The sequence below is a fragment of the Heterodontus francisci genome, chromosome 5, assembly GCF_036365525.1.
Source record: "Heterodontus francisci isolate sHetFra1 chromosome 5, sHetFra1.hap1, whole genome shotgun sequence".
Lineage (NCBI taxonomy): Eukaryota > Metazoa > Chordata > Chondrichthyes > Heterodontiformes > Heterodontidae > Heterodontus > Heterodontus francisci.
In genome coordinates this window covers 58,029,383-58,054,531 of record NC_090375.1, presented here as the reverse complement: position 1 = coordinate 58,054,531, position 25,149 = coordinate 58,029,383, and the positions used below count along the sequence as shown (strand labels likewise).

General features: G+C 44.6%; 1 protein-coding gene across 1 annotated transcript in view; it reads left to right on the top strand.

The window, feature by feature from the left end:
• The window catches only part of LOC137369858 (parathyroid hormone/parathyroid hormone-related peptide receptor-like), a 173,973-nt gene that overhangs the window by 62,227 nt on the left and 86,597 nt on the right, over positions 1-25,149 (top strand). The window contains exon 2 of the mRNA XM_068031489.1: positions 12,407-12,512. Within this exon, the coding sequence (XP_067887590.1) occupies positions 12,407-12,512 (106 nt within the window). The remainder of the gene's footprint in view (positions 1-12,406; positions 12,513-25,149) is intronic.

The following is a 25,149-nucleotide window of genomic DNA, read 5'->3' as shown; positions in this document are numbered from 1 at the left end:
TGACACTGCTGGGGAGGGGGGGAGCAGTGAAATTTGCAGGGCGGGACTGGGAGGGAGCAGGGAAAACCACTCTGATTAGTTTTGGGGACGGTGGGAAGGGGTTGAGGGTCAATGGTGCTGAAGTTGGGGGGTGAAAGTTAGGTATATTAAAAATTGGTTTTCCAGGGGGAAGACGAGGGGTGGGGGGAGGGGGGGAAGAGGGGATTTTATTTATTGACAACTCAGTGGGGATGTGAGAGAGGGGATTCAAAGTTTAAATAGAATTTTATTCATAATTTTAGTGCGGCAGGACCTTTAAAAATTTAAATTTACCTGTAGGGCTTGAAACCCTTTAAAATTGGCACCAGACGCCATTGCCAGGGATGGAGCGGCCACCCCCTCTACATCATCAGTGGTGGCCATTCCACCCCCTCCATTTAAATGAACCCCCGCGCAAAATATCACAGGGGCTCAGCAGTGGACTAGTTGCACATGCACCTCGCTTTATTTCAAGCTCATCAGGCCAGCATCATACAGTCAGTACTTCACCAAGCCAAGATTATGTATTCAGGTTTCCAGAGTGGGGGTGAGGCCTTGAACCCACAGCCTTCTGACTCAGAAGCAAGAGTACCACCATTGAACCACAGCTGATATTTAACTTGCTATGGAATCTGCTGTTCTATCTCTGGTCTTTGATGAAGTGGCAAGAGTGGCCACTGGAGCTGTAGGTTATTAAATGTCAGCTTGGCTCAGTTGGCAGTATACTTACTCAACAGCAAGAAGTGTAGACCTACATTGAGATAAGTAGTGGATGTTAAAGATCAGATGGCACTTCTGGAGGAAGAGCAGGAAGTTCTCCAAGAGTCCTGACTGACATTCCTTCCTCAATCAAAGCCACAGAAAAATCAGATTGGCTGGGCTTCTATCTCATCTACTACTTACGGAATCTTGCTACATGTGTTTATATACACAACGGTACTTCAGTGATTAGTTGTGAAGTAATCTGTGATGTTCAAAGAGCCTGATAAAGCACTATAGAAACGCTCTTTCGGAATAGAAAGGGAAATTGGTTGCTGTCCAGTGACCCCTGCTGGACAAAGGCACACATATTGATTTCAGGTGTGGAAAGGAATGGGCTTGGATGTAATGCTCCCAATGGTTTATTTGCCTGTCAACTCTCATAAATCCAGAATGGGTTTATTGGCAAAATATAGGAGGAAACACAGCACCTGCAGATCCAGCCCCCTGACCCTCAACCTCTGGCCCTCAGATCTCCCCAGCCTCGCCCCCAATGTCTTCTTCAGAGGAGAGAATATTAGGAAGAAAGTAATATTGCCCTGTCTGTGTCTTGTTATATTGGTTTGGTGACATTCCAGTATAAACACAGAAGGTGGCTATTCGGCCCATCATGTTTCTACCATTAGTCAGTATGTTAGTCAGTATGAGAAGCTAGGCACCAAATTAAGAAGCAGAACCTCAAAGGTAATAATCACTGGATGCTTTCCTGAGCCATGTGCAAATTGGCATACGGCTAATAAGATTAGAGAAATGAATGCGTGACTCAAAGACTGATGTGGTAGAAGTGGGTTCCGGTTCATGGGACACTGGCACCAGTACTGGGGAAAGTGGGAGCTGTACCGTTGGGATGGTCTACATTTGAACTGTGCTGGGGCTGGTATTCTAGTGAGTTGCATAACTAGAGAAGTAGAAAAGGTTTTAAACTAAATAGTGGGGGCAATGGATCAAATTTGGGAAGATGTGGCAAATCAAAGAGTAGAGACAAGGCAAGAGAGAAAGGTATTAATATGGGAAATGATAAACAGACCGTGACAGGGAGGGATAGAGAGTAGAAATCTAAGTGTAAATCAGCAAATAAGGCTAGACATTACAAAAATAATAAAAGGACAAAACTATGGGCTCTGTATCTGAATGCACGTAGCATTCAAAACAAAACAGATGAACTGATAGTGCAAATAGAAATAAATAAGTACAATTTGATAGTCATTACAGAGACATGGCTGCAGAATGATATGGATTGGGAACTGAATATTGAAGGGTACAAGCAATTTAGGAAGGACAGGAAGCAAGGAAAAGGTGGAGGGGTGGCTCTGTTAATTAATGATGGTATTAGCACATTAGAGAGGGATGACCTAAGTTCAGGAAACCAGGATGTAGAAGCAGTTTGGGTAGAGATGAGAAATGATAAAGGCAAGAAGTCACTTGTGGGAGTGGTGTACAGCAACCACATGGCAGGACAGAGTATAAAGGAAGAAGTAATGGAAGCTTGTCAGAAAGGTACGGTGATAATCATTGGGAATTTTAATCTACATATAGATTGGAAGAATCAGCTGGGCAAAGGTAGCCTAGATGAGGAGTTCATAGAATGTTTTTGGGATAGTTTCTTAGAACAGTACATTCTGGAGCCAACCAGAGATCAGGCTATACTAGACCTGGTATTGTGCACTGCAATAGGATTAATTGATGACCTCATAGTGAAGGCACCCCGAGGTAGCAATCATCATAATATGATCGAATTTTACATTCAGTTTGAGGGAGAGAAGAGTGGGTCCAAGACTAGTATTTTAAACCTAAATAAGGGCAATTATGAGGGCATGAAAGCAGAGCTAGCTAAAGTGAACTGACAAATTAGGTTAAGGGATAGGTCAATAGAGATGCAGTGGCAGACATTTAGGGGATATTTCAGAATATATAGAATAGATACATTCCAACGAGAAAGAAAAACTTCAAGGCGAGGACCCATCATCCGTGGTTAACTAAAAAAGGTAAACATAGTATCAAACTTAAAGAAAAAGCATATAATTGCATGAAGATGGGTGGCAGGTCAGAAGATTGGACAGAATATAAAAAACAGCGAAGAATGACTAAAGGATTGATAAGGAGGGAAAAATTAGAGTGCAGGAGAAAGCTGGCTAGAAATATAAAAACAAATAGTAAAAGTTTCTATAGATATTTAAAAAAGAAAAGTTTACAAAGTGAGCATTGGTCCTATTGAAAGTGAATTTGGGGAATTAATAAGGGAAAATAAGGAGATGGCAGATGAATTGAACAAGTATCTTGCATCGATCTTCACTATAGAGGGTACAAGTATCAACCCAGAAATAGCTGTAAATCAGGAAATGGAAGGGAGGGAGGAACTCAAGAAAATTACAACCACCATGGAAGTGGTACTGAGCAAATTATTGGACCTGCGGGCTGACAAGACCCCGGGTCCTGATGGACTTCATCCTAGGGTCCTAAAAGAAGTGGCTAGTGTGATAGTTGATGTGTTGGTTTTAATTTTCCAAAATTCCCTAGATTTGGGGAAGGTTCCATTCGATTGGAAAATAGCGAATGTATCTCCTTTATATATTACGAGTGAGGCGGTAGGCATGCACCGTCTTTTCTAGTTCCACCTTTCCACAGATCACAACATATATTTATATGTTTACCGAGGTACAAACGCGGTCAATCATATATTCTACTAGCAACCAGGTTTCTTTACTAAATAAAATTATTAATTTATTATAAAAAAGACTTATCCAGTAACGAAGCAAAGCATTAACACAGATTGAAATATTAAAGGTCCCTTTCAACCTTCACCCCTCACACACACACACACACACAAACACACTGGTTAACTGAAAAATAAAGAGATTTTCTATGCAGAACTCTTTTACAAAAAAAATTAGTTTGACCAAATACTTGCTAATTCTTGAAAAAAACAGAGAAGATATGGAAGGATGTCAGTTGTCCCTTTTGATCTGGCAACCAGTTATATGGAGACAGATCACTGGGATCTTTTCTGGAGCAGTTCATTCTGGAGATGTCGAGAAGTAGTCTGGTAGGTTTTCCAGGAGAAATGTGGCATCAGGGGTTTCAGTTATCCCACTGTGGATTCGTAGGTTTTCAAAGAGGTAGAGAAAGATGATACTTAGTAGCTTTGGTGGACATCCGATCTTTGCTAGTAGTCTGAAGAGATCACGTCTGCTGATGAGGTCAAAGACTTTGCTGAGATCAATGAAAGCAACGTAGAGGGGCATCTGTTCGTGGCATTTCTCCTGTCGCTGGCGAAGGGTGAACAGCATGTCAATGGTGGACCTCTCTGCTCGAAAGCCACACTGTGCCTCAGGGTAGACACGCTCAGCCAGCTTCTGGAGCCTGTTTAAAGCGACTCGAGGAAAGACTTTCCCCATCATGCTGAGCAGGGAGATTCCACTGTAGTTGTTGCAGTCACCGCTGTCACCCTTGTTCTTATAGAGGGTGCTGATATTGGCATCGCGCATGTCCTGTGGTACTGCTCCCTCGTCCCAGCACAGGCAAAGCAGTTCGTACAGTGCTGAAAGTATAGCGGGCTTGGCACTCTTGATTATTTCAGGGGTAATGCTGTCCTTCCCAGGGGCTTTTCCGCTGGCTAGAGAATCAATGGCATCACTGAGTTCTGATTTTGTTGGCTGTACGTCCAGCTCATCCATGACTGGCCACTAAGTATCATCACCTCATTCCATGACAATATGAAAGGCACAATTCAGCATAGCGGCGCCTCATCAGACCCTTTCCTTTCCTGAGTGGCGTGAAACAGGGCTGTGTTCTCCCACCTACACTGTTTGGGATCTTCTTCTCCTTGCTGCTCTCACATGCATTCAAGTCTTCAGAAGAAGGAATTTTCCTCCACAGAAGATCAGGTGGCAGGTTGTTCAACCTTGCCCGTCTAACAGCGAAGACCAAAGTACGGAAAGTCCTCATCAGGGAACTCCTCTTTGCTGATGATGCTGCATTAACATCTCACACTGAAGAGTGTCTGCAGAGGCTCATCAACAGGATTGCGGCTGCCTGCAACGAATTTGGCCTAACCATCAGCCTCAAGAAAACGAACGTCATGGGACAGGACGTCAGAAATGCTCCATCCATCAATATTGGCGACCACGCTCTGGAAGTGGTTCAAGAGTTCACCTACCTAGGCTCAACTATCACCAGTAATCTGTCTCTCGATGCAGGAATCAACAAGCGCATGATAAAGGCTTCCACTGCTATGTCCAGACTGGCCAAGAGGGTGTGGGAAAATGGCGCGCTGACATGGAACACAAAAGTCCGAATGTATCAAGCCTGTGTCCTCAGTACCTTCCTCTATGTCAGCGAGGCCTGGACAACGTGTGTCAGCCAAGAGCGACGTCTCAATTCATTCCATCTTCGCTGCCTCCAGAGAATGCTTGGCATCAGGTGGCAGGACCATATCTCCAACGCAGAAGTCCTCGAGGCGGCCAACATCTCCAGCATATACACCCTACTGAGCCAGGAGCGCTTGAGATGGCTTGGCCATGCGAGCCGCATGGAAGATGGCAGGATCCCCAAGGACACATTGTATAGTGAGCTCGTCACTGGTACCAGACCCACCGGCCGTCCAGACCTCTGCAAACGTGACATGAAGTTCCGTGACATTGATCACAAGTCATGGGAGTCAGTTGCCAGTGATCGCCAGAGCTGGCGGGCAGCCATAAAGGCGGGGCTAAAGAGACTTAGCAGTTGGCAGCAAAAAAGACAGAAGCGCAAGGGGAGAGCCAACTGTGTAACAGCCCCGACAACCAACTTTATCTGCAGCACCTGTGGAAGAATCTGTCACTCTAGAATTGGCTTTTATAGCCACTCCAGGCGTTGCTTCATAAACCACTGACCACATCCAGGTGCTTACCCATTATCTCTCGAGACAAGGAGGCCAAAGAAGAAGAGAAAGATGAGCTGGTGTCTTATCTCTCAGCAGGCTGACCTCCAACTGCCGTCAAACACAGTCCACACCCCAACCAGAAAGTCAAAGCAATCACAAAAGCGACATCTGGACCATCATAACTCTTGACATGTCACTTCTCTTGTAAACATCTACCTCAAGTCACCAAGGTTTCTGTTGTTTATTGAGCTTAAGGCAGTAAAGGTTGTTTTCAAACAAGACCTCTCAGTGACCCATGTGAAAAACATCCATGGAGTCTTTTCAGTTTTCCCAAATAAACCAATATCCATGATTCTAAAATATGAATCCTCAAAAAATATTAAAAATAGGAGCACTTTCATAACATATTCAAAAAGGGAGGGAGACAGAAAGCAGGAAACTACAGGCCAGTTAGCTTAACATCTGTCTTAGAGAAAATGTTAGAAGCTATTATTAAAGACAATATAGCAGGGCACGTAGAAAAAATTCAAGGTAATCAGGCAGAGTCAACATGGTTTTGTGAAAGGGAAATCATGATTACCCAACTTATTGGAGTTCTTTGAAGAAGTTGATTGAGATGTACAACATTATGAGGGGCATTGATAGGATAGATAAGAAACTTTTTCCCTTAGCGGAGAGGGTCAATAACCACGGGGCATAGATTTAAGGTAAGAAATACGAGGTTTAGAGGGGATTTGGTTGGATTCTGGAACACACTGCCTGAAGGGGTGTGAGAGGCATAAACCGTCACAACATTTAAGAAGTATTTAGATGAGCACTTGAAACACCATAGCATACAAGGCTACGGGCCAAGTGCTGGAAATTGGGATTAGAATAGATAGGTGCTTGATGGTCGGCACAGGCATGATGGGCCGAAGGGCCTGTTTCTGTGCTGTATAACTCTATGACTCTATGACTCTAAGTAACATGTGCTGTGGATAAAGGGGAACCGGTGGATGTATTGTACTTAGATTTCCAGAAGGCATTTGATAAGGTGCCACATCAAAGGCTATTGTGGAAAATAAAAGCTCATGGTGTCGGGGGTAATATATTGGCATGGATAGAAGAATAGCTAGTTAACAGGAAACATAAGAGCATAAGAAATAGGAGCAGGAGTAGGCCATTCGGCCCCTCAAGTCTGCCCCGCCGTTAAATAAGATCATGGCTGATCTGCCCCAGACCTCAACTCCTCTTTCAGGCCAACTCTTCATAGCCCTCAACTGCCCGATAATTCAAAAATCTATCTACCTCCTCTTTAAATACTTTCAGTGATCTAGCCTTCACAACTCTCTGGGGTAGAGAATTCCAGACATTCACTACCCTCTGAGAGAAGAAATTCCTTCGCACCTCAGTTTTAAATGAGTGTCCCCTTATTCTGTAACTATGTGCCCTAGTTTGAGATTCCCCCACTAGTGGAAACATCTTCTCAACATCTATATAATAAAAGCAAAATACTGCGGATGCTGGAAATCTGAAACAAAAACAAGAAATGCTGGATTCACTCAGCAGGTCTGGCAGCATCTGTAGAAAGAGAAGCAGAGTTAACGTTTCGGGTCAGTGACCCTTCTTCGGAACATCTCAACATCTACCCTGTCAAGCCCCCTCAGAATTTTGTAAGCTTCAATAAGATCACCTCTCATTCTTCTAAACTCTAATGAATAAAGGCCTAACCTGTTTAGCCATTCTTGATAAGTCAACCCCTTCATCCCAGGAATCAGCCTAGTGAATCTCTTTTGAACTGCCTCCAATGCCAGTATATCCTTTCTTAAATACAGGCACCTAAACTGTACACAGTACTCCAGGTGCGGCCTCACCAACACCCTGTACAGTTGTAACAAGACTTCCCTATTTTTAAACTCCAATCCCCTAGCAATAAAGGCCAAAATTCCATTTGCCTTCTTAATTACTTGCTGCACCTGCATGCTAACTTTTTGCGTTTCATGCACAAGAACACCCAGATCCCTCTGTGCTAGGGTCAAGGATGTCTCAGAGCGGTTACAGGACATTCTGAAGGGGGAGGGTGAACAGCCAGTGGTCGTGGTACACATTGGCACAAACGACATAGGTAAAAAAAAGGATGAGGTCCTAAAAGCAGAATATAGGGAGCTAGGAAGTAAGTTGAAAAATAGGACCTCAAAGGTAGGATCTCAGGATTACTACCAGTGCCACGTGCTAGTCAGAGTAGAAATAGCAAGATATATCGGATGAATACGTGGCTGAAGAGATGGTGTGAGGGGGAGGGTTTTAGATTCCTGGGACATTGGGACCAGTTCTGGGGGAAGGGGACAAGTAGTGGGAAGGGGACAAGTAATGTTAAAAAGACAAGCCTTAAGGCTTTGTGCCTTAACACGTGGAGCATTCGCAATAAAGTGGATAAATTAATCGCGCAAATGGTTTTCTGGACCAATACGTTGAGGAACCAACTAGAGAACAGGCCATCCTAGACCGGGTATTGTGTAATGAGAGCGGAATAACTGGCAATATAGTGGTGCGAGACCCCTTGGAGATGAGCAACCATAATATGATAAAATTTTTCATCAAGTTGGAGAGTGACGTAGTTGATTCTGAGACAAGGGTCCTGAATCTTAGTAAAGGAAACTACCAAGGTGTGAGGTGCAAATTGGCTATGACGGATTGGGAAATGTTACTTAAAGGGATGATGGTGGATAGGCAATGGCAAACGTTTAAAGAGCGCATGGATGAACTGCAATAATTGTTTATCCCTGTTTGGTGCAAAAGTAAAATGGGAAAGGTAGCCGAACCAGGGCTTACAAGGGAAATTAGATCCAAGGAAGAGGGATATAAATTTGCCAGAAAAAAACAACAGACCTGAGGATTGGGAGCAGTTTAGAATTCAGCAAATGAGGAGCAAGGGATTCATTAAGAATGGGAAAATAGAGTAAGAGAGTAAGCTTCCGGGAACATAAAAACGAACTGTAAAAGTTTCTATAGGTATGTGAAGAGAAAAAGATTGGTGAAGACAAATGTAGGTCCCTTACAGTCAGAAACAGGGGAATTTATTATGGGGAACAAAGAAATGGCTGATCAACTAAATGCATACTTTGGTTCTGTATTCACAAAGGAGGACACAAATATCATACCAGAAATGTTGGGCTTAGCGAGAGAGAGGAACTGAAGGAAATCAATATTAGTAGAGAAATGCTGTTGGGGAAATTGATGGGATTGAGGGCCGATAAATCCCTCGGACCTGATGGTCTGCATCCCAGAGTACTTAAGGAAGTGGCCCTAGAAATAGTGGATGCATTAGTGGTCATCTTCCAAGATTCTATAGACTCTGGAACAGTCCCTACAGATTGGAGGGTAGCTAATGTAACCCCACTATTTAAAAAGGGAGGTACATAGAAAGCAGGGAATTATAGACCAGTCAGCCTGACGTCGGTAGTGGGGAATAGTCTAGAGTCCATTAACAAAGATTTTATAGCAGAGCACTTAGAGAACAGTGGTAGTATCGGACAGAGTCAGCATGGATTTACAAAAGTGAAATCATGCTTGACAAATCTACTAGAATTCTTCGAGGATGTAACTAGTAGAGTTGATGAGGGGGAGCCTGTGGATGTGGTATATTTGGACTTTCAGAAGGCTTTTGACAAAGTCCCACATAAGAGATTAGCATGTAAACTTAAAGCGCATGGCATTGGGGGCAGTGTATTGTGATGGATAGAAAATTGGTTGGCAGACAGGAAACAAAGAGTAGGGATATAAGGGTCTTTTTCTGAATGGCAGGCAGTGACTAGTGGGGTACCGCAGGGATCAGTGCTAGGACCCCCAAGCTATTCACAATATATATTAATGATTTAGATGAGGGAACTAAATGTAATATCTCTAAATTTGCAGACGACACAAAACTGGGTGGAAGGGTGAGTTGTAAAGAGGATGCAGAGAAGCTACAGGGTGATTTGGACAAGTTGAGTGAGTGGGCAAATGCATGGCAGATGCAGTATAATGTGGATAAATGTGAAGTTATCCACTTTGGTAGCAAAAACAGGAAGGCAGATTATTATCTGAAAGGCTATAAACTGAGAGAGGGGAATATGCAGCGAGACCTGGGTACACCAGTCGCTGAAGGTAAGCATGCAGGTGCAACAGGCGTTAAAAACGAAAATGGTATGTTTGTCTTTATAGCGAGAGGGTTCGAGTACAGGAGTAGGGATATCTTGCTGCAATTATACAGGACCTTGGTGAGGCCACACTGGAATATTGTGTGCAGTTTTGGTCTCCTTATCTGAGGAAGGATGTTCTTGCTATAGAGGGAGTGCGGCGAAGGTTTACCAGACTGATTCCTGGGATGGCGGGACTGACGTATGAGGATAGATTGAGTTGGTTAGGAGTATATTCACTGGAATTCAGAAGAGTGAGGGGAGATCTCATAGAAACCTACAAAATTCTAACAGGACTTGACAGGGTAGATACAGGAAGGATGTTCCCGATGGTGGGGGAGTCTAGAACCAGGGGTCATAGTCTAAGGATACGGGATAAACCTTTCAGGACTGAGATGAGGAGAAATTTCTTCACCCAGAGAGTGGTGAGCCTGTGGAATTCGCTACCACAGAAAGCAGTTGAGGCCAAAACATTGTATGTTTTCAAGGAGGAGTTAGATATAGCTCTTGGGTCTAAAGGGATCAAAGGGTATGGGGAGAAAGTGGGAACAGGTAACTGAGTTGGATGATCAGCCACGATCATAATGAATGGCGGAACAGGCTCGAAGGGCCGAATGGCCTACTCCTGCTCCTATTTTCTATGTTTCTATGTTTCTGTGTATTTATTTCGAGTCTCTCTCCATTTAAATAATAGTCTGTCTTTTGATTCTTTCTACCAAAGTTCATGACCTCACACTTTCCCACATTAAACTCCATCTGCCAAGTTTTTGCCCACTCACAACCTATCTATATCCTCTTGCAGATTCCTTATGTCCTCATCACAACATGCCCTCCCACCTGCTTTTGTATCGTCAGCAAATGTGTATATATTACACTTTGCCCCCTCCTCCAAGTCATTAATATAGATAGTAAATAATTGAGGCCCTCGGACTGATCCTTGTGGCACTCCTCTAGTTACGCCTTTCCAACCTGAAAAAGACCCACTAATCCCGACTCTCTGTCTTCTGTCAGTTAACCAGTCCTCAATCCATGCTAATATATTAGCCCCTCTTTTTGAACGGGATAAATTTTTACTGAGAATTATGAAATATCTGCTTAAATGTCTGCCACTGCTCATCCATTGACCTTCCCCTTAGTCTATTTTCCCAGCCCGCTTTAGACAACTCTTTCTTCATACCTCCGTAGTTGCCCTTGTTTAAGTTGAGGACACTGGTTTGAGACCCGAGTTCCTCGCCCTCAAACTGAATCAAACAGAAAGTAGGCATAAATGGATAATTTTCTGGTTGGCAATATGTAATGAGTGGTGTGCCCCAGGGATCAGTTTTGGGGCCTCAACTTTTTACAATGTATATAAATGACTTGGATGAAGGGACCAAAGGTATGTTGCTAAATTTGCTGATGACACAAATATAGGTAGGAAAGTAAATTGTGAAGAGGACATAAGGAGGCTACAAAGGGATATAGATGGGCTAAGTGAGTGGGAAAAGATCTGTCAAATGGAGTATAACATGGGAAAATGCGAAATTGTCCATTTTGGCAGGAAGAATAGAAAAGAAGCATATTATCTAGATGGTGAGAGATTGCAGAGCTCTGAGATGTAGAGGGATCTGGGTGTCCTAGTGCATGAATCACAAAAGGTTTATATGCAGGTACAGCAAGTAATTAGGAAAGTTAATAAAATGCTATCATTTATTGCAAGGGGATTTGAATTAAAAGATAGGGAGGTAATGCTCTATTTATACATGGCATTGGTGAGACCATATCTGGAGTACTGTGCACAGTATTGGTCTCCTTCTTTAAGGAAGGATGTAAATGCGTTGGAAACAGTACAGAGAAGGTTTACTTGACTAATACCTGGAATGGGCGGGTTGTCTTATGAGGAAAGGTTGGACAGGCTAGGCTTGTATCTGCTGGAGTTTAGACGAGTAAGAGGCGACTTGATTGAAACATATAAGATCCTGAGGGGTCTTGACAGGGTGGATGTTGAAAGGATGTTTCCCCTTGTGGGAGAATTTAGAACTAGGGGTCACTGTTTAAAAATACGAGGTCGCCTATTTAAGGCAGAGACGAGGAGAAATTTTTCTCTCAGAGGGTCGTGAGTGTTTGGAATTCTCTGCCTCAAAAGGCAGTGGAAGCAGAGTCTTTGAATATTTTTAAGGCAGCGGTAGATAGATTCTTGATAAGCAAGGGGGTGAAAGGTTATTGGGGGTAGGCGGCAATGTGGAGTCGAAGTTACAATCAGATTAGCCAAAATCTTATTGATTGGCGGAGCATTCTCGAGGGGCCAAGAGGCCTTCTCCTGCTCCTAATTCGTACGTTCATACCGGCTCTTAGCTAGATCAATCCCATTTTCCCACCCTCTCCCCATAGCTTTGTATTTTTCTCTGCTTCAAATATCTTTCCAATTTTCCTCTAAAAGATGCAATGGTCTCTGCAGGAAAGCATTCCATTCTGCAGTACTCTGAGTACAGAGATTTCTCCAACTTCTCTCCACACTTTCTTAGTGTCAATTTTAAATTGATGACCCTGGTCTATGAATCTGAACCTGAAGTCTCCCCTCCTCTGCCCCATTCATCAGAATAATGCTTTGTTTTCTTTTTGCCCTATTCAGGTTGACGCAGATGATGTCATTACCAGGGATGAACAGATTTACCTGCTGCTTCATGCTAAAAGGAAGTGCGAACAGAAGTTGAAGTCCAAGCTGGGTAAAGCTGCTGGTGAGTCCCTTCTGTAATTTTGTCAATTGCACCTTTCATAGATAGAACACCTTTAACATGGTCCAAGGCATTTCACAGGAACGTGGTCACTCAAAAAAATTATCCTCACGCAAAAGAAGCCATTAGGAGGGACTTGGTCAAAGGTTAGGTTTTAAGGAATGTCTTAAATGAGGAGAGAGAGGTGGAGAGGCTTGGGGAGGGAATTCCAAGCTTAGAACCTGTATGGCTGAATGCACGGCCACCAAAAGGGGACAAAGGAAGTTGGGAATGCACAAGGCCAGAATTGGAGGAACACAGAGCTGACAGAGAGTTTTAGGCCTGCAGGAGGTTATAGAGGTAAGGAGGGCTGAGGCCATGGAGGGATTTGAACAGCAGGATAAGAATTTTAAAATGGAACAGTTCCAGGAAAGGTAGCCAATGTAGGTCAGTGAGGACAGGGGTGACGAGTGAACAGGACTTAGTGCGAGTAGTAGCTATGTGAAGTAGCAATGATCACAGTGACTGGGGAGGATAGAGTGTCTTTTAAAGTTAACAGCACAAATGCTACAATGTGTTAAAAAGCACTGAGGCTGATCAAGGCAAGAGTGCAACCAATTGAGCCACACCAAGGATCTGGCCATAATACAATATGAAATGTGACAGGAACTGTGAAACTTGTGTGCACAGTGATAGGAACTGTAAAAAGTGTGTACATGGTGAAAGGAACAGGGAAGGATGTATAAATGGTGGCAAGAAGTGTAAAATGTGTGCACAGTGACAGGAGCTGTGAAACATGTGCATAATGTGACAGGAACTATGAAACATGTGCGCCCACATCGGTAATGGGATAATTTGACCTTTGCACTGCTGAGTTGCAGATTGAGCAATAGCCAGCGAGTTGCCAACACCCACTGGAAGTGCACCTGCCCAGATGTCAGCTTGGCTGGGTTGTTCTTCCTCATCTGATGAAACTCAACACCCAGAATCAAACTTGAAGAACAGTGAGTTGGAGGGCCAGGGTCACCTTGCAATCTGACCTTCGTGAGAATTGGGAATGCAGGGGCAAGAATTTGGAGGGATCAATTTGGTTTAAGAACGAACACCTTTGGCATTATTGGGGGAGTGTGAAAAAGCGACTAAGCTGAGACAGAGAGACAAGGGCAGCCTATTGAACTCAAGTCATTAAATAATAATATTGGCTCCGAGTTGTTTGCTTGCTGAAGGAGCTCAACCTCTCAGTGATGTGTAAAGCCTTGCTGTGAAACATTCCATAGTTTATTATTATTTATTTTTATAAGAGGCACTGAGTGATCTCTCCTTTTGGCCAGCTTAACAAGCCATCTCAGAGCTTCGGCTAAAGGAGGGTGGGAAGGAGGGGAATGGGCAGGTGGGAAAACTGTGGCTGCTTAATTGGCAGGATGCCCTCACCCTACTGCCTGCCAACCTGAGTCACGACATCAAGTTTAAAAAAAAGGCTTATTTGGCAGAACGCACTACTTCAGTGGCTTCTGATAGGCACTGAGCAGTGGGAATTGAGTCTAAAAATGATGCGACATTTGCTTTCAAACAAATTTTAAAGACAGATTGCCAGTTGACATAGGTGTTAAGAAAAATGCATTTGTAAAAAGTTTTCATTGTGTTGCATATGCTTCGTTGATATGTTATATATTTATGTATATATTTTAGTGTGATGCCAAAATCATCACACTCTACAAAAACAAAGGCGACAGAGGTGACTGCAACAACTACAGGAGCATCTCACACCTTAGCGTCACGGGGAAGGCCTCTGCTAGGGTCATACTTGCAGACCGAGTGTACCCGGAATCACAGTGTGCTTTCTGTGCCAGCAGATCTACTGTGGACATTATCTTCTCCATACACCAGCTACAATTGAAGTGTAGGGAACAGAGTATACCCCTTTTCCTTACTTTCATAGATCTCACTAAGGCGCTTGACACGTTCAGCAGAGCAGGGCTCGACAAGATTTTGGGAAAAATTGGCTGCTCACTGAAGCTCCTCAAGTCTCACCCACTCTTTGCATGACAATATGCACTGTACAGTTTGATGGCTCCACTCCCAGCAGTTTTTGAGTGAAGAATGGAGTGAAACAGGGTTGTGTCCTAGCCCCCACTCTGTTTGGCCTCTTCTTCTCCATGCTACTGACCTTTGCCTTCCCTGCAGATATGGAAGGAATCTACTTGCACACTAGGGCAGACAGCAAGCTCTACAATCTATCAAGGCTGAAAGAGAAGACAAAAGCACACCATGTCCTGATCAGAGAACTCCTCTATGCTGATGATGCTGTGCTAGTCGCTCACATGGAAACTCAGCTACAAAGACTCATGGTCTGTCTCTCCCGTGCCTGTAACTTGTTCTCCTTGACTGTAAGCGTCAAGAAAACCATGGTCATGGGACAGGGTATTGCATCTCTGTCCCTGATCACACTAAATAACACCCCACTGGAAGTGGTTAGCAAATTCTGCCACCTTGGGTCCACAGTGACGGACAATCTGTCCCTTGATGCAGAGCTTGATACACACATAGGGAAAGCAGCTACCACCTTTGACTGACTTGCAAAATGCACATGGTATAACACCAAGTTGACCCTTAAGACCAAGCTGATGGTTTATAAGGTCAGTGTTCTCAGCATCTTGCTGTATGGCTGTGAAACATGGGTGACTTACAGCTACCAGGAAAAGAAGCTCAGTAATTTCAATCTTCACTGTCTGTGGCACATTATGGGTATATCCTGGCAGCACAAAATCACAAATGTGGCAGTTCTCTCAAAGGCAGAGCCCCCAAGAGTGTTGGCACTAATCAAACAGAGGCGGTTTCGGTGGATCGGACACGTTTGCAGGGTTGAAGATGGTTGCCAAAGATCTTCTGTGTAGTGAGGTAGCTGGGCCAGACTACCAGTAGGGGACCCAAACCTCCGCTTCAAGGATGCTTGTAAGTGTGACATGAAGGCCCTAAATGTTGACTATTGCATCTGGAAGCCAGAAGCTGGAGAATGAGGGAAATGGCAACACATCCTGTAGACTGGTGTGCACTACCACAATGACCAGTTGTTACAGCAGCTTATCAACAGGCACCAATGTTAACTCACAGGTAGGCGGTGGCGTATTGGTATTATCACTGGACTAGTAACCCAGAGACCCAAGGTATTTCTCTGGGGACATGGGTTCGAATCCCACCACAGCAGAAGGTGGAATTTGAATTTAATTAATAAATCTGGAATTAAAAGCCAGTCTAATGATGGCCATGAAACCATTGTCAATTGTTGTAAAAACCCATCTGGTTCACTAATGTCCTTTAGGGAAGGAAATCTGCTGTCCTTACCTGGTCTGGCCTACATGTGACCCCAGACCCACAGCAATATGGCTAACTCTTACATGCCCTCTGAAATGGCCTAGCAAGCCACTCAGTTGTACCTTACCGCTACAAAGCCAATAAAAAGGAATGAAACCGGACGGACCACCCGGCATCGACCTAGGCACTTCGAAAACGGCAAACCCAGACCTGTCGACCCTGCAAAGTCCTCCTTACTAACATCTGCGGGGCTTGTGCCAAAGTTGGGAGAGCTGTCTCACAGACTAGTCAAGTAACAGCCTGACATAGTCATACTCACGGAATCAGACCTTACAGACAATGTCCCAGACACTGCCATCACCATCCCTGGGTATGGCCTGTCCCACCAACAGGACAGACCCATCAGAGGTGGTATACAGTAGGGAGGGAGTTGCCCTGGGAGTCCTCAACATCGACTCCGGACACTATGAAAGTCTCATGGCATCAGGTCAAACATGGGCAAGGTAACCTCCGACTGATTACCACCTACCGCCCTCCCTCAGCTGATGACTCAGTACTCCTCCATGTTGAACACCACTTGGAGGAAGCACTGAGGGTGGCAAGGGCACAGAATGTACTCTGGGTAGGGGACTTCAATGTCCATCACCAAGAGTGGCTCGGTAGCAGCACTCCTGACCGAGCTGGCCGAGTACTAAAGGACTTAACTGCTAGACTGGGTCTGCGGCAGGTGCTGAGGGAACCAACACGAGGGAAAAATATACTTGACCTCGTCCTCACCAATCTGCCTGCTGCAGATGCTTCTGTCCATGACTGTATTGGTAGGAGTGACCACCGCACAGTCCTTGTGGAGACGAAGTCCCGCCTTCACATTGAGGATACCCTCCATCGTGTTGTGTGGCACTATCACTGTGCTAAATGGGATAGATTTCGGACAGATCTAACAATGCAAAACTGGGCATCCATGAGGCGCTGTGGGCCATCAGCAGCAGCAGAATTTTACTCAACCACAATCTGTAACCTCATGGCTTGGCATATCCCCCACTCTACCATTACCATCAAGCCAGGAGACCAACCCTGGTTCAATGAAGAGTGCAGGAGGGCATGCCAGGAGCAGCACCAGGCATACCTCAAGATGAGGTGTCAACCTGGTGAAGCTACAACACAGGACTATCTGCGTGCCAAACTGTGTAAGCAGCATGCGATAGACAGAGCTAAGCGATCCCATAACCAACGGATCAGATCGAAGCTCTGCAGTCCTGCCACATCCAGCCGTGAATGGTGGTGGACAATTAAACAACTAACTGGAGGAGGTGGCTCCACAAATATCCCCATCCTCAATGATGGGGGAACCCAGCACATTAGTGCGAAAGATAAGGCTGAAGCATTTGCAACAATCTTCAGCCAGAAGTGCCGAGTTGATGATCCATCTCGGCCTCCTCCTGAAGTCCCCAGCATCACAGATGCCAGACTTCAGCCAATTCGATTCACTCCGCGTGATATCAAGAAACGACTGAAGGCACTGGATACTGCAAAAGCTATGGGCCCTGACAATATTCCGGCAATAGTACTGAAGACCTGTGCTCCAGAACTTGCCGCGTCCCTAGCCAAGCTGTTCCAGTACAGCTACAACACTGGCATCAACCCTGCAATGTGGAAAATTGCCCAGGTACGTCCTGTACACAAAAAGCAGGACAAGTCCAACCCGGCCAATTACCGCCCCATCAGCCTACTCTCAATCATCAGTAAAGTGATGGAAGGTGTCATCAACAGTGCCATCAAGTGGCACTTGCTTCGCAATAACCTGCTCAGTGACGCTCAGTTTGGGTCCTGCCAGGGCTCCTGACCTCGTTACAGCCTTGGTTCAAACATGGACAAAAGAGCTGAACTCAAGAGGTGAGGTGAGAGTGACTGCCCTTGACATCAAGGCAGCATTTGACCGAGTATGGTATCAAGGAGCCCAAGCAAAACTGAGGTCAATGGGAATCAGGGGGAAAACCCTCCGTTGGCTGGAGTCATACCTAGCGCAAAGGAAGATGGTTGTGGTTGTTGGAGGTCAATCATCTGAGCTCCAGGACATCACTGCAGGAGTTCCTCAGGAGTATCCTAGGCTCAACCATCTTCAGCTGCTTCATCAATGACCTTTCTTCAATCATAAGGTCAGAAGTGAAGATGTTCGCTGATGATCGCACAATGTTCAGCACCATTCGTGACTCCTCAGATACTGAAGCAGTTAGTGTAGAAATGCAGCAAGACCTGGACAATATCCAGGCTTGGGCTGATAAGTGGCAAGTAACATTCGCGCTACACAAGTGCCAGGCAATGACCATCTCCAACAAGAGAAAATCTAACCATCTCCCTTTCACATTCAACAGAATTACCATCGCTGAATCCCCCACTATCAACATCCTAGGGGCTACCATTGACCAGAAACTGAACTGGAGTAGCCATATAAATACCGTGCTACAAGAGCAGGTCAGAGGCTGGGAATCCTGAGGCGAGTAACTCACCTCATGACTCCCCAAAGCCTGTCCACCATCGACAAGGCACAAGTCAGGAGTGTGATGGAATACTCTCCACTTGCCTGGATGGGTGCAGCTCCAACAACGCTCAAGAAGCTCGACACCATCCAGGACAAAGCAGCCCGCTTGATTGGCACACCATCTACAAACATTCACTCCCTCCACCACCGATGCACAGTGGCAGCAGTGTGTACCATCTACAAGATGCACTGCAGCAATGCACCAAGGCTCCTTAGACAGCACCTCCCAAACCCACGACCTCTACCATCGAGAAGGACAAGGGCAGCAAATACATGGGAACACCACCACCTGCAAGTTCCCCTCCAAGTCACACACTATCCTGATTTGGAACTAAATCGCCGTTCCTTCACTGTCGCTGGGTCAAAATCCTGGAACTCCCTTCCTAACAGCACTGTGGGCATACCTACCCCAAATGGACTGCAGCGGTTCAAGAAGGCAGCTCACCACCACCTTCTCAAGGGCAATTAGGGATGGGCAATAAATGCTGGGCTGGCCACATCCCATGAATGAATAGAAAAAAAGCATCACTTGGCAGCTTCACATGCAGCACTTGTGGCAGAACCTGCCTCTCAAGGATTGGCCTTCATAGCCACCAGCAAAGGTGCACCAAGTGAAGACACCCCACTTAAATGGATTGTTTGCTGCATGTCCATCATCTTTCATAGGTGGAGGGATGCCAACCATATATATATTTTATATACGTATATCTTAGTAGCTTTGGTGGCCATCCAATCTTTTCTAGTAGTCTGAAGAGACCACATCTGCTGACGAGGTCAAAGGCTTTGGTGAGATCAATGAAAGCAATGTAGAGGGGCATCTGTTGTTCGCGACATTTCTCCGGTATCTGATGAAGGGAGAACAGCATGTCAATGGTTGATCTCTGCTCGAAAGCCACACTGTGCCTCAGGGTAGACGCGCTCGGCCAGCTTCTGGAGCCTGTTTAAAGTGACTCGAGCAAAGACTTTCCCCACTATGCTGAGCAGGGAGATTCCACGGTAGTTGTTGCAGTCACCGCGGTCACCTTTGTTTTTATAGAGGGTGATGATATTGGCATCGCGCATGTCCTGAGGTACTGCTCCCTCGTCCCAGCACAGGCATAGCAGTTCATGTAGTGCTGAGAGTATAGCAGGCTTGGCACTTTTGATTATTTCAGGGGTAATGCTGTCCTTCCCAGGGGCTTTTCCCCTGGCTAGAGAATCAATGGCACCACTGAGTTCCGATTTTGTTGGCTGTACGTCCAGCTCATCCATGATTGGAAGAGGCTGGGCTGCATTGAGGGCAGTCTCAGTGACAACATACTCCCTGGAGTACAGTTCCAGGTAGTGCTCAACACAGCGGTCCATTTGCTTGCATTGGTCAGTGATTATGTCCCCTGATTTAGATTTGAGGGGGGCGATCTTCTTGATGGTTGACCCAAGAGCTCTCTTAATGCCATCATGCATTCCTTTGATGTTTCCGATGTCTGAGGCCAGCTGAATATGACTGCATAGGTGTTGCCAGTAGTCATTTACGCAGCGCCTGGCTGTTCTTTGTGCAGTGCTTCTGGCTGCTTTAAGTGCTACGGATGTTAACTCGCTGGGGGCTTTCTTGTAGTTCAACAGTGCAATGCGCTTAGCGGCTATGACAGGTTCCAGCTCTTCAGTATGAGATTGAAACCAGTTTGCATGACAATATGAAAGGCACAATTCAACATAGCAGCACCTCATCAGACCCCTTTCCTATCCTGAGTGGCGTGAAACAGGGCTGTGTTCTCGCACCCACACTTTTTGGGATTTTTTTCTCCCTGCTGCTCTCACATGCGTTCAAGTCTTCAGAAGAAGGAATTTTCCTCCACACAAGATCAGGTGGCAGGTTGTTCAACCTTGCCCGTCTAAGAGCGAAGTCCAAAGTACGGAAAGTCCTCATCAGGGAACTCCTCTTTGCTGACGATGCTGCTTTAACATCTCACACTGAAGAGTGCCTGCAGAGTCTCATCGACAGGTTTGCGGCTGCCTGCAACGAATTTGGTCTAACCATCAGCCTCAAGAAAACGAACATCATGGGACAGGACGTCAAAAATGTTCCATCCATCAATATTGGCGACCACGCTCTGGAAGTGGTTCAAGAGTTCACCTACCTAGGCTCAACTATCACCAGTAACCTGTCCCTAGATGCAGAAATCAACAAGCGCATGGGAAAGGCTTCCACTGCTATGTCCAGACTGGCCAAGAGAGTGTGGGAAAATGGCGCACTGACACGGAACACAAAAGTCCGAGTGTATCAAGCCTGTGTCCTCAGTACCTTGCTCTATGTCAGCGAGGCCTGGACAACGTATGTTAGCCAAGAGCGACATCTCAATTCATTCCATCTTCGCTGCCTCCGGAGAATACTTGGCATCAGTTGGCAGAAGTCCTCGAGACGGCCAACATCCCCAGCTTATACACACTACTGAGTCAGCGGCGCTTGAGATGGCTTGGCCATGTGAGCCGCATGGAAGATGGCAGGATCCCCAAAGACACATTGTACAGTGAGCTCGTCACTGGTATCAGACCCACCGGCCGTCCATGTCTCCGCTTTAAAGACGTCTGCAAACGCGACATAAAGTCCTGTGACATTGATCGCAAGTCGTGGGAGTCAGTTGCCAGCGATCGCCAGAGCTGGCGGGCAGCCATAAAGGCGGGGCTAAAGTGTGGCGAGTCGAAAAGACTTAGCAGTTGGCAGGAAAAAAGACAGAAGCGCAAGGGGAGAGCCAACTGTGTAACAGCCCCGACAAACAAATTTTTCTGCAGCACCTGTGTAAGAGCCTGTCACTCTAGAATTGGCCTTTATAACCATTCCAGGCGCTGCTCCACACACCACTGACCACTTCCAGGCGCTTACCCATTGTCTCTCGAGATAAGGAGGCTAAAGAAGATACGTATATGAAGATAGCAAAGGACTGGCATTTATACAGTTCTTTCCACAAGCTCAGGCTAAAACACTTTGCAGTCAATGCAGTAACTTTGAAGTACAGTCACTGTTGTAATGTAGGAAACGCGGAAGCCAATTTATGCACAGCAAGCTCCCACAAACAGCAATGAGCAACACGATCAGATCATTTGTTTTTTTCATGATCTTATTGGCCTAGCCTGATTGCCATAAATTTTCTTATTAACCTGCCGATCGTCTCTGTATATTTTCATCAGCAATAGTAAGTTAGCCAGTTAGCCAGCTGAACTTTAGCAGGTATAAAGCTCTGATTTAAACTTGGTTTTGGATTTGTTATAATCCAACATTGATTGAAAAAGGATCAATTTTTAATGATTTAGACTGACTGTAGATATGACAGGATTCAGCAGCTCTGCTATTTTGTAGACTTTTGGCTAATGCAGTCTGGCCTGAACCAGTTACCTAATTGCAATATTATTATGATTGTTTGTTAAGGGATCGTCTCCAAATGACATACCCAAACTGATGTGAAACATTGACGCTTCATTAACATGAGGGAATATTCACTTTGGATCAGTACACCTGGACCAATCAACTTCTATTCCACCGGGACATTGGATGGAGTGTCAGAAAGAGAGACAGAGAGAACCATTCTAATCCCCAAAACTACCAACTCATACCTGAAAGGGCACATAATGTTCACCAAAATCAGGGCAATAAATCTTTTTCGAACTGCTATATACTTCATAGATAGAAAAAAATACTTGTCTGTGATTGCTGGAACCAATGGGCAACTGCTCAAGGGAATTGTGGGATGGCTGTTTTTAGCAGTGTGGTCAGAGGTTGTGTACTGAATTTTACTGCAAACATACCCAGCCTTGTTTCAAGTTTCCCTGCTACACAGAAGCATGCTCTGTGTACCAGGTCACAACTGCCTGCTCTCATCCAAACACCTAAAATTAGCCTTTAAGAATATTTTATTCCCACATACCACAATATCCTTTTTTTTCCTTCTCTGGGTGACAGTGTGTCACTAGTTTAACACAGTACTGTTTTGCAAAAAGCAAATAAAAATTCACAAATGCACTAGGGCAGGGTCTGACTGACAGAGCGTGATCATAGAAACTTGGGCCCCTGAAGCAGGGCAGCCAAAAATAACTTTCTTGTTTACCAAAATCTTTGTAATTCAAGATTGTTTTTCTTCAAGTTGGGAGAATCCAAAAAATAATATTTGCAGTAAATTTCAAATGGGCAGCAACCTCAGGCTACTGGTGAGACTGGGCCCGTATTATCCATATCTTCTATAACTTTATTCGCTGCTGATCTTTTGCCCCTCCTCTCCTGAGTGTGCTGCCTCATGCTGGGGTAAAGTTGCACAGTCATCTGTTGAACACTTGTGTTTCACTCACATGTTCATTCTTCAACTATTTTAATTATGTTATATATACAGGAGTGTTATGCCCAGTAACATATGATGTATTATTATAGAATATATACAGGACTGTTATCCTCAGTGACAAATGGTGTATTATTATATGATTTATACAGGAGTGTTATCCCCAGTAACACACGGTTTATTGTTATATAATCTATACGGGGTGTTACACCCAGTAACATGCGGTGTGTTATTATATAACATGTATAGGAGTATTATACCCATTAACACACAGTGTATTGTTATATAGTATATGCAGGAGTGTTATACCCAGTAACACAAACTATATTATATTATACCAAGTAGCACACGGTGTATTATTATATAATACGTGCAGGAGTGTTAAACCCAATAACACACAGTGCATTACTTTATAATATATGCAGGGGTGATATACCCAGTAACTCATGCTGTACTATTATATAATATGTACATGAGCGTTATACCCAGTAACACACGGTGCATTACTATATAACACATGCAGAAGTGTTATACCCAGTAACACACGGTGCATTACTATATAATACATGCAGAAGTGTTATACCCAGTAACACATGGTGTATTATATAATATATATAGCAGTGTTATACCCAGTATCATGCAGTGTGTTATTGTATAATTTATGCAGGAATGTTATCCCCTTAAAACACACGGTTTATTATTATATAACATATACAGGAGTGTTATTCCCAGTAACACACAGAGTATTATTATATGATTTATACAGGCATGTTATCCCCAGTAACATACAGTGTATTATTATATAATCTATACAGCAATGTTAACCCCAGTAACACATGGTGTATTATTATATAATAGAATCATAGAAAGTTTATGGCACGGAAAGAGGCTCCTTGGCCCATCATGTCTGCGTGGCCGAAGAAAAAGGAGCCACAGAGCTAATCCCACTTTCCAGCATTTGGTCTGTAGCCCTGCAAGTTACAGAACTTCAGATACACATCCAGGTACCTTTTAAATGAAATGAGGTTTTCTGTATCTATCACCCTTTCAGGCAGTGAATTTGAGACCCCACAACCCTCTGGGTGAAAATTTTTTTCTTCATCTCCCCTCTAATCCTTCTACCAATCACTTTAAATCTATGCCCCCTAGTTACGGACCTCTCTGCTAAGGTAAATAGGCCCTTCCTATCAACTCTATCCAGGCCCCTCACAATTTTATACATCTCAAACAAATTTCCCCCCCCAGGCCTCCTCTGTTCCAAGGAGAACAACCCCAGCCTATCCAATCTTTCTTCATAGCTGCATTTTTCCATCCCTGGCAACATCCTCGTAAATATCCTTTGTACTCTCTCAAGTGTAATGACATCCTTTCTGTAATGATGTGACCAGAATTACATACAGTACTCAAGTTGTGGCCTAACTAATGTTTTACATAGTTCCAGCATAACCTCCCTATTCTTATATTCTATTCCTCGGCTAATAAAGAAAAGGATTCCATATGCCTTCTTAAGCACCTTATCGACCTGTTCTGCTACCCTCAGGGACCTGTGGACATTCACTCCAAGGTCCCTCACTTCCTCTACAGCTCTCAGTATCCTCCTATTTATTCTGTATTCCTTTGCCTTGTTTTACCTCCCCAAATGCAACACCTCACACATCTCTGGATTAAATTCCATTTGCCATTTTTCTGCCAACCTGACCAGTCCATTGATACCTTCCTGCAGCCTGCAGCTATCCTCCTTGCTATCAATCATGTGGTCAGTCTTTGTGTTGTCTGCAAACTTCTTGATCATGCCCCCTACATTTACGTCCAAATTGTTAATATGTACTGCAAAAAGCAGGGGACCCAGTACTGAGCCCTCCAACTCGCCACTAGAAACAGCCTTCCAGTCGCAAAAACACCAGTCAACAATTACCCTTTGTTTCCTGCCACTGAACCAATTTTGTATCCACCTTGCTACATTCCCCTGGATCCCATGAGCATTTTTTTTTTGTCAGTCTACCATGTGGGACCTTGTTAACAGCCTTGCTAAAACCCATGTACACCACATCAACTGCACCACCCTCATCAATCCTCCTTGTTATTTCCTCAAAAAATTCAATCAAGTTTGTCAGACATGACCTTCCCTTAACAAATCCATGCTGACTATCCTTGATTAATCCATGCCTTTCTAAGTGACAGTTTATCCTGTCTCTCAGAATTGATTCCAATAATTTGCCCACTAACAAGGTTGGACTGACTGGCCTGTAATTATTCAGTCTATTCCTTGCTCCCTTTTTGAACAAAATGTACAACATTAGCAGACCTCCAATCCTCTGGCACCACACCTATATCCAGTGAGGATTGGAAAATGATGGGTCAGATCTTCTGCTATTTCCTCCCTGGCGTCTTTTAACAGCTTGGGGTATATTTCATCCGGCCCTGGTGATTTATCCATTTTCAAGGATGCTAATCCTCTTAATAATTCCTCTCTCCCTATGTTTATTAAATCCAATACTTCATACTC